At 40.9% G+C, this 8,927-nt stretch overlaps 1 protein-coding gene across 2 annotated transcripts in view; it reads left to right on the top strand.

The window, feature by feature from the left end:
• ENAH (enabled homolog (Drosophila)) overlaps positions 1-8,927 on the top strand; it is a 58,891-nt gene that overhangs the window by 22,300 nt on the left and 27,664 nt on the right. For both annotated transcript variants that reach the window (XM_014539962.1, XM_014539961.1), the window contains exon 3: positions 2,856-2,940. In XM_014539962.1, the coding sequence (XP_014395448.1) occupies positions 2,856-2,940 (85 nt within the window). The remainder of the gene's footprint in view (positions 1-2,855; positions 2,941-8,927) is intronic.

The raw sequence follows: 8,927 nt of genomic DNA, 5'->3' as shown, positions 1-8,927 counted from the left end.
GCTGCCTCCTGCACACCCCCTACTGGGGATGTGCCCGAAACCGAGGTACATGCCCTTGACCAGAATCGAACCTGGGACCCTTCAGTCCGCAGGCCGACGCTCTATCCACTGAGCCAAACCGGTCAGGGCCTGAGGATATTTTTCGTTGATTTTTAGCGAGAGTAGAAGGGAGGGGGTGAGAGACAGAGAGAGAGAAACTTTGATGTGAGAGAGACACATCAACTGGTTGCTCCCACCTGGGGCCGAGCTTTGAGCCTGCAGAGGAGGCACGGGCCCTTGATCAGAATCCAACCTTCGACCCTTCAGTGCGTGGGCTGACGCTCTAACCACTGAGCAACCGGCCAGGGCTGTTCATTTTTTGTTGTTTTTTTTTTAAAACCTGCTTAATAGCCGAAACCGGTTTGGCTCAGTGGATAGAGCGTCGGCCTGCGGACTGAAGGGTCCCGGGTTCGATTCCGGTCGGGGGCATGTGCCTGGGTTGCGGGCGCCTCCCCAGTAGGAGTGTGCAGGAGGCAGCTGATCGATGTTTCTCTCTCATCGATGTTTCTAACTCTCTATCTCTCTCCCTTCCTCTCTGTGAAAAATCAATAAAATATATATGAAAAAAAAACAACCTGTTTAATAAAACCAATGGAATTGAGTTGAAGGTTTCACGTATCTTCTTGAATTTATATATTTGAGTTAAAATTTACATGGATAGATTTTAATATATTGTTAGTGTTATCGTTGCGACATACGCCTGCCCTAGATGTAGTAATCATTGCGTTCTTCTTTGAGATGGAAGCCAAGGAAATGTAACCTTCTGACGTCCAGCTGTTTAATTATTCGAGCAGCCTGAGGTTTTCACTTAAATACACAAACAGTATTTTAAAAAACTAGTTAAACCACAGTAGCCTTATGCGTTGCCCATGTAGCATTTTTGGATAAATATAACTTCAGATCTATAAAATTCTTCCCCCAAATTACTTATATTTTCTCAGAGTTGCCCTCCCACCTTCTTCTGCCCCCAAAAGACGAGAAGTCTTTGCCCTGTAAAGTGTTAAACATTAGCGTATGGCTTACTATGGCAGGATTTTTACGTTATTATGTTAATTTTCTAAAGAAGGAAAGAATTCCAAGCTGTTCGCCAGCCAAGTTCTATATTCTCATTTATGCAAACAGTTAAGTGTCTATTTATATTTTAACTTAAAATGCTTTTTTTTAATTTTGTTGTTGTTGTTACTGATGACATGGGATTAATATATTTTTATATTTCCTTCATGTGGTTATCAAAATAGCAGAGTCTTAGGAAACCTAATGAAATATATCACTATAGTTGCCACCTAGTTTGTCTTTAGAGGACAAATTAAATGATGAACGTAAAAATATGTGTAAAGAGATGAGGAAAAAATTAGTAAGTTCAGATCGAATTATTGTATTTTTTTTTTTTACATGGGATAAACCAGTTCTGTATGACATTTGAATGAGCCTTATTCTTCCAGTGGTGACGTTCACTCCACTAGTATAAAATACTTTGTGCTGTGACTTCGTAGATGATAAGCATTTACTTTAGAAGCGTTTATTAACTCTTTTTTTTATACTAGTGGTTTACGAAACACTTTTAAAAATATCTAAGAGGCACTTGCAGGCACACTGGAATTCATAGACATGTACAGCATGTCATTACTCATATATTTCTCTCCAAGAGTGGAAGATAGCTACTTCTTTATTCCCTTGTTTAATGGATTAGATTTCAAAACTGGTCTTTTGTAACCGTCGGTCTGTTAGGTCCAGCATTTATCTCATTTTATGACACATTTTGTTTTTCTATCCAGAGACATTAAAATGTCCCATAATTTAGTGGCATTCTTTATCAGATGCTAAAAATAGGTCTGCCTTGTACATGACACATCAGAATGGATGGTCATTAAGGTTTCTCATGGCGGAACCATGCAAATTTGAATATAGGGTCTGTCTTTTTTTTTTTTTAAATACCCCAGATGAAAAGTAACATTACCTCTGTTATCTTAAAAATTCAGACAAATAGGTTAATTATATATTAAGCTTAGCCAATGTTTTGTTTTTATTTTATTTATTTTTTTACCAGTGCTCAATGCCAGGCCATTAAAATAAGAAGGGAAGCTTTAATTGAGCAAATTGGATAAATGCACTAGCACAGTGGTTCTCAACCTTCTGGCCCTTTAAATACAGTTCCTCCTGTGGTGACCCAGCCATCAAATTATTTTCGTTGCTACTTCATGACTGTCATGTTGCTACTGTTATGAATCGTCATGTAAATATCTGCTATGCAGGATGGTCTGAGGCGACCCCTGTGAAAGGGTCGTTCGACCGCCAAAGGGGTCGCCGCGACCCACAGGTTGAGAACCGCTGCACTAGCATCTACCAGTCTAATAAGAAGGTTCTCATGCTCTCTCTCTCCTGTTTTTCATTTCCAGTGTTCTATTTAGGTGAGTTTTAAATTCCGATTTTTTTCATTTTTTTAAGTTCTCCACTTCATGAGCCAGTCCTCCTGGGAGAATGTTTCATTGTCTTAGAAATGTCAAGCTTAGGCGCCTCCCCAGCTGCTCGTTGAATACTTGTTTGCCTCCAGCTCTTCATATATAAATGTTCATTTTCCCTTCATTGTGGACGTTTCCCATTTGTTTCAAGTAAGCCTTTGGATATGATGACAGTATGACGTTTGCAGTCTCTCATTTGCTGTTGTGTTATGGAAAGCTTACGTTTTATTTTGCTAAGCAAAAAGAAGACACATTTGTAGCTATGTGATGGTTTTTATGTTATTCTCATGGTCTTCTCTCTAGCCAGCTAAATATCCAGATGATGTTTACCTATAATGTTCTTCCTCCCTTTTTTAGGGCCAACATTGCCTAGACAAAATTCACAACTTCCTGCCCAAGTTCAAAATGGCCCATCACAAGAAGAATTGGAAATTCAAAGGAGGTAAAGTTATCAGTTCTTGTTTATACTTTTTCATTCTGCTGTGGGAGGTCAAACCCCAAACATCCTCATATTGAAAACAGATAATATCTCATTAGTCACTGGAAAGTCAAAAATTGTATTGTTACACCATTAAGTGCTGTAATCACCAATAATAAACGAGAAGATTCTTGCTATGCTGCACAACAGATGTTAAGAGAATTATAATTTCCTATCTGCTTAATTGTAAAAATCGTATTCGTGTAGGTTTAAATATTTTAAACAGCATGGACATGTCTTTGTACCTCCAAGAATCTTATTTTTAAAGGAGTAAAAAATTAATCTGTGATCCTTGTGGCTTTCACGGGACTAACTTAACTAGAAAGTTGAAATAGTGCTGGCCATTTGTAGAAGGTGAACTTGAGGAGAGGCTACCATTGGGTGTAGCAGTGGAAGACAAAACCGTTCTGTTGATGACGAGACGGCTGGTGGAGTGAGATCAATAACATTATCTTCTATATTTCAATACATTTTATAAATATGCTAGGAATAATGAGCAGAACCTCGGAATGGTAAGCTGCTTTGTAACCAAATAGTTTTCTAGAATTCAGGTATGGTCCGTAACTAAAATTGGGCTAGTCGAGCCATGTCTCATTTTAAACACGTGAAGACGTGTTGGGAGTTGGATGAGACCTGTCACTGGGGGGTCACCCTGTTTTGAGGAGTTGAGAATCGTTGTGTGGGTGCGTTTTTCCAACTGAAAAGCATTTGCTCCAGGACAAGCCAGCATTTCCTCTCGTGACCTTCGATTTGGCTCTCAGATGTGAAACATTCCTCGTATTCTCCGTGTTGTCTTCATACATGTTTCCCTGACAAACAAAGGAATCTCTTGCCATGTTACGTGTCTGCTGCGTTGGTGTAAAACTACTTATCTCTGAGGAAGGCTCTCTAGAATCTCCCAGAATGATTTTTTTTTTTTTTTGGCCAAAGCCTAATTATTCAGGTAAGCGTTGGTGTAAAACTACTTATCTCTGAGGAAGGCTCTTTAGAATCTCCCAGAATGATTTTTTTTTGGCCAAAGCCTAATTATTCAGGTAGATTACTCCTGAAATAGCCTCCAAAGTTGGTGAAAATCTTAATCTAACTCTTTGGAGTGATGCTATAATGAACAGATTTGATAAATAGAATTAAGTTTCTATAGAAATAGGAAAGCTCAAAAGATATAATCATTTCAGTTCCATATTGAGAGTTTTAAAGATTTTTTTTTTTGGAAAATATATTTTTATTGGTTTCAGAGAGGAAGGGAGAGGGAGAGAGAGTTAGAAACATCAATGATGAGAGAGAATCATGAACCGGCTGCCTCCTGCACGACCGTTACTGGGGATCGAGCCCGCAACCAGGGCATGTGTCCTTGATCAGAATCAAACCCAAGTCTCCTTCAGTCTGCGGGCCGACGCTCTGTCCACTGAGCCAAACCGGCTAGGGCCCATATTGAGAGTTTTAAACATGCCAGAATAATTCCAAGAGTTAGAAACACACACACACACACACACACACACACACACACACACACACACCAGGAAAGTAATGAATAAAAAATGATTATAGTCTTACTGAGACTTCACCATGTGTAGAGAACTAGGAAGAGCCCGGAGAAAACCCAAAACATAAAATCCATAATTTCGGTGAATACGCAGTGGGCAAGCAAGTAATCGGAGACCGTGGCTGCGGGCCAGGGCACTGAGGGATAGAAACAGACACCGTCCAGGGGACGGCTGGCTCTGTGGGTCACAGGTGTGTGATCCCGGGCACAGAGGGTTGCCAGGAACCTGCGGCGTGCGAGTGTAGCTGGCAGTGAGCATCGGTGGATTTTTAGTTGTTATGCAAACTCCGTGCCTCTTCGATGTCTTTTCTCCAGACCAAGGGCCAGCCCTAGCAGTGCTCATCTGGACTTGGGGTTTTTCTGTCTGTGTGTAAGTGGATCCCTGAGGGTTTGAACATGGGAGCTGTTGTTTATGTTGCCTGCTTCTTGCGTTGAAGACTGTAGCGTGGTCATTTTGAAGGGTGAAATCCCCATTTCTGAAAAAATGGTATGGGGTGTGTGTTTTTTTTTTAAGTTATTTCCTGTCCACAGCCATGCACAGACGCTTCCTCCTTTTAGGTAACCCTTCGGAACCAATTTCTTTCCCTCCCCATGTTAATTTCATCTCGATTCCTTCACTCTCCACCCATTTCCTTTTTAATCTCAACGAAATTTGCTTCGTGTCTCCCACAAACCTACTGCATATGCTGCTTCACTTCCAGGTTAAATTTCCTACCTTCCTTTCAATAATACGATGGTGTCTCTTCTTTTTTGCTAATTCTTCTCCCTTTCTATTCTTTTCTGTGCCTATTTTTTTAAAACTTGTACAAGATTGTTATTTTATTTAATTTTTGTACCTCTTTTTTTATAGATAGATATGAGGCGTTGCACTCAGCTCTCTCTTTTCTTTCTGTACACAGTATACCCTTTGAAAAATTAATGATTTGGTTGGATGTTGTACTTTTCTCGTAACTCCTTGAGGCTGATGGCTTCCAGAGCTGTAGCTCCCACTGTGGTCCAGTGCGCATGAGGTCCAGACCCAGGTTTCCAGCTAAATGGAGTCAGTAGTCATGGATCCTTTTGAGAATTTGGTGAAAGCAGTAGACTACTGCCCTCTTCTGTCCGGACCCCAACCCTTCCCGTGCGTGTGCCACCGGGCAGGGCCCCCCCGTGCCCCCCGCGATCGCTGCCACCAGCTGGCACCGCCCAGCAGAGCGGGGAGGGCGGTGTGGATCCTTTAGGCCAGAGCACCATCTCCTTCCTAACGTAGGGAACGTTAAAGGGGTTTTGTTTTCTGCCGGGTGAACTGCATGGGGAGGATCCAGGTGAGGAATGGCCACGTGGGGCTAGATCAGCTGTGTGTGTGTGTGTGTGTGTGTACATTTACATGCAAACCTGCATACGGTTTCAGACGGTCACAGACCCCCTGACTTCCAACAGCGAGAATTCCTACATTTGGGTGTCCTACTGACACCTCCGTTTAACCCTTATGATTTCGTTCTTTTTTTAAAAAAAATACTTTATTGATTTTTTACAGAGAGGAAGGGAGAGGGATAGAGAGTTAGAAACATCGATGAGCGAGAAACATTGATCAGCTGCCTCCTGCACACCCCCTCCTGGGGATGTGCCCGTAACCAAGGTACATGCCCTTGACCGGAATTGAACCGGGGACCCTTTGGTCTGCAGGCCGACGCTCTATCCACTGAGCCAAACCAGTCAGGGCATGATTTCGTTCTTAATGCAGATTTCTCCTCTTTCATGTTTCAGCTTAGAAAGTCTGTTAATATCCTCATTCATAGTCTCTCTCTATACCTTGTTATTTTTCCCCCCTAAAAGCCATTGGGATTCTCATTACTAATAGCTGTCTCCAGTATTTATTCTCTTCTGTACTGTTATAGTTTCTAGGTGATTTTTCTGTCTTGCACTAAGATCCCTTTCTGTTAGTCCTACTTTACTACTGGGAGGTTAATTTAAAAAAAAAAAATTTTTTTTTTTTTTTTTTTGCACACAGCAAAGAAAATCTCGCCCAGTACAGGAGGGTTTAAAACAGGGACGGGTACTCTGCTACGGGGCTGGGCTCCTTCCCTCATTTTAATCCCCAGGATGAATGAGTCCCTTTGAAGCATTTTTACTTTTAGTGATTTCCTAATAACACTAAGTACATATGCTTATGTTTTTCTATTTCTTTATTGATCAGCTTATAGGCCAGTGATGGCAAACCCTTTGAGCTCAGCGTGTCGGCATTTTGAAAAACCCTAACTTAACTCTGGTGCCATGTCACATATAGAAATGTTTTGATATTTGCAACCATAGTAAAACAAAGACTTATATTTTTGATATTTATTTTATATGTTTAAATGCCATTTAGCAAAGAAAAATCAACCCAAAAAAATGAGTTCGCGTGTCACCTCTGACACGCATGTCATAGGTTCGCCATCACTGTTATAGATAGTAGCTGTTAACTCTCCACAGTGAAAAAATGAAGATTTCTTCCCTTCCCTTGCCAGTGGTTAGTTCCGCTGTTGGTTTCTTTTTCAAATCGAATCTGCCTTAGTCTCTCGAACTCTCCATTTTTTAAGAGGAATACAGTTGTTTTGCACACTTTCCTGCCCCTTTTCTGCCGTTCTACCACCTGGATTTGGCAGATGAATCGCTTCTCTATTTTCAGTGTGTTGTACATTGGCATTTGCAGTCTTTCTGGAAAGGTCATTAAACTGAAAATTTTTTTTAATTAAAAATTCTAGATGACAGTTTATACTCTATTATTTTTTATTTGTTTCCGTTGTATAGCACAGTGGTTAGCCAAACATATACTTTACAAAGTGTTCTCCCTCATACTTCCATTTCCCACGGGGCTCCATACATCGCTGTTACAATATTAATGACTATATTTCCTGTGCGGTACTTTACAAACTGGCATCAATCTTTGCCTTTCTGTGTGCAGGTGACCTCACCCCTTGCCCTTGAATTCTTTTAAACCTTCGTATGAACCATTGGTAGTCTGTTTTCACAAAGATGTGACTAGATATGATTTTTAGTGTTTTGGATTTTTATCCCATTTTATTTAGCTCAGTACTTAGTAAACCTTTTCCAAGACTTACCCAAAACTCTTAGATTTTTTAAAAATTTATTTCTTTAACCATTTCGTTCTCTCTGATTTCTGTGGTCTTTGGGGGGGGGGCGGGGGGCATGTACTGGTCAGATGCTGGACCTCCTGTGCTTTTCCTAATGATACTTTCCCCTTTTGTGCCTTTTTTGTTCTGTATTCTTGGTGATATATTTTTTTAAAATATATTTTATTGATATTTTTACGGAGAGGAAGGGAGAGGGATGGAGGGGTAGAAACGTCGATCAGCGGCCTGCTGGACGCCCCCGACTGGGGAGGTGCCCGCAACCAAGGTACACGCCCTTTGACTGGAAGCGAACCTGCGACCCTTCAGTCCTCAGGCCGACGCTCCATCCACTGAGCCAAACCGGTCAGGGCTTGGTGATATTTTTAACTATATATTTTAGAGCAGTACCATCCAACAGAAATATAATATGAGCCACATATATAATTTAAAATTTTCCAATAGTCATATTAGCCACAGTCAAAAGAAATAGGTGAAGTTAATTTTAACAACATATTTTATTTAACCCAGCCTATACAAAATATTATCATTTCAGCCTGAAATAAGTATACAGATTGTTAAGATCTTTTACATTCTGTTTTTCATAGTGAGTCTTCAGAATTTAATACGTCTTACACTTACAGTACGTTTCTGTTGAGACTAGCCCTGTTACAAGTGCTCAAGAGCCAGTCTTCACCACGCATGGCTCCCGAATTAGACAGCACCGTAGCACATCTATTGAAAATTTAATTTTAATCTCTAACAGCCTTCTTGGGGTAATTATCCCTTTTTCATCATAGCTTATTCTGGATTCGTGATTGTATGACGAGTCTCTCTTGTTTGTCTTCCTTTGCCTGAATTATCTCCTTATGGGGCTGTATTATTTGTCATTTTACTGAAATATCTGGTAATCTTCAGTGGTCCATTTATTTTTTTAAAAAAAGTTAGTTTGAATGCTGTGACTACTTGCTTTGGGTTTCCTCGTCTGTCGGCAGCATTCTTCCCTGAGAGGGAGGCCTGGAAGTGGGCAGTGGGGCCCGGAGGCCTGGGGACTTCTGACAGGGGTGTTTCTGGGGGCGGGGGAGGAAAAATAAAACAAGCAAACAGAACATAGGTCACCTGATGTGGTTGACCGTGCTGAGAGCGTTTAAAGTTCAGATGGAGGGTTTGGGGTGACATAGGGATAGAGATATAGTAAAAGAAGCAGTTATTAAAAAAAAATGAGTAATTTTTAACACCAGAGTAAGAAAACATTGTTCTGCCCTGACCGGTTTGGCTCAGTGGATAGAGTGTCGGCCTGCGGACTGAAAGGTCCCCAG

The sequence above is a fragment of the Myotis brandtii genome, unplaced genomic scaffold, assembly GCF_000412655.1.
Source record: "Myotis brandtii unplaced genomic scaffold, ASM41265v1 scaffold231, whole genome shotgun sequence".
Taxonomy (NCBI): domain Eukaryota; kingdom Metazoa; phylum Chordata; class Mammalia; order Chiroptera; family Vespertilionidae; genus Myotis; species Myotis brandtii.
This window is presented reverse-complemented; position numbering and strand designations above follow the sequence as displayed.